The sequence below is a fragment of the Alligator sinensis genome, unplaced genomic scaffold (assembly GCF_000455745.1).
Source record: "Alligator sinensis unplaced genomic scaffold, ASM45574v1 scaffold1575_1, whole genome shotgun sequence".
Classification (NCBI taxonomy): Eukaryota; Metazoa; Chordata; order Crocodylia; family Alligatoridae; genus Alligator; species Alligator sinensis.
Window position 1 is genome coordinate 153,865 of NW_005843253.1, and position 1,155 is coordinate 155,019.

The 1,155-nt window shown below is 60.0% G+C and overlaps 1 protein-coding gene across 1 annotated transcript in view; it reads left to right on the forward strand.

Annotated features, from left to right (window-relative positions):
* ZNF576 (zinc finger protein 576) overlaps positions 1–571 on the forward strand; it is a 2,422-nt gene extending 1,851 nt beyond the window's left edge. The window contains 1 exon segment of the mRNA XM_025194592.1: positions 1–571. This exon segment is cut by the window's left edge and continues 109 nt beyond it. Within this exon segment, the coding sequence (XP_025050377.1) occupies positions 1–156 (156 nt within the window). The 3' untranslated portion in view covers positions 157–571.
* The last annotated feature ends 584 nt before the right edge of the window (positions 572–1,155 follow it).

Here is a 1,155-nt window from a genome sequence, read left to right on the forward strand (position 1 = left end):
CAGCTCTCGAACCTCCGGCGCCACCAGGCCTCACACCAGCGCCCGCTGGAGCTGCTGCCTACCCGAGCCTACGCCTGCACAGAGTGTGGTCAGAGCTTCGCCCACGAGGCTGGCCTTCATGAACACTACATCCGCCATGCGCGTGGCGAGCTCTAGCCCCACCCCTGCTGGCCGGAAAGAGAAGGGGGGGTCCTCTCTGTACAGCTGCTGTCCTCAGGGAGGGGGGGCAGGAAGGGAGAAAGTAGGGGGGTTTCCCTTAGGAGTGGGGGCTGGGACTTTGCAGATGTCTGTTGGGGCACATGGGAGACATGGGGGAGACCTCCCCATTCCCTGGCCCCCTCCATGTCTGAGCCTTGGGTGCTATTTATATGGCCAGACCCCTCCCCAGTTCTGGGGTTTCAGATGGCCTCAGAGCAACACGTGTCAGGGGCAGGTAGGGGAGCATATCCCCCCACAGGGGAGGGTCCCTGGGAAGGTGGGGTGGTTGACGACCTGCAGCCCCCACAGCTTCGGCAGGAGTGAAAGGTTCTTATTTTTCATATGGAGAAAAAGAATAAAGATGATCCATGGCTGCAGGTGTCATTGTCTCCTGCCTGCCTGGAGTTTGCACTGAAGGTCACCCCAATGCTATGCTGGGGTCTAGGGAGGTTCCTAGTTGGCAGCTGGGAGTTGTGTCCGCATGCCTCTGCCGGCACCGTGGGACTGGGTGGGGAGAGATGTCAGTCCCAGCCTCAGAGACTTTCTTGGTGTAAACCCTGCTCCTGTCCCTGCAAACCCATGAGCACTGGAATTGGAGGGGGGGTGGTGGGCATGGAGCCCCACTCTTCTCTACTGGCCCTGGTGTGGTGCTGTGAAATTCATGGCCAACAGTGCCACAGCTGGGGGGAGGCGGGGGTATTCCCTAGGGGCAATAGGACCTGAACCTGAGCCAGAGGCCAGGCAGAGCAGGACAGCCAGCAGTGGGCAGTATGCTGCTGTGGGAGTGAGGCCCTGCCCCCCCCCCTTGCCCAGGGACATGATGGGAGTTGTAGTTAACCCAGTGGGGGGGAAGCCAAGTCAGAGGAGTGCCCTGCCACAGTGTATGCTGGGAGCTGTAGTCCTAAGAGGAAAATACCCTGCCATAATGCATCCTGGAAGCTATATTCTGGGGGGTTA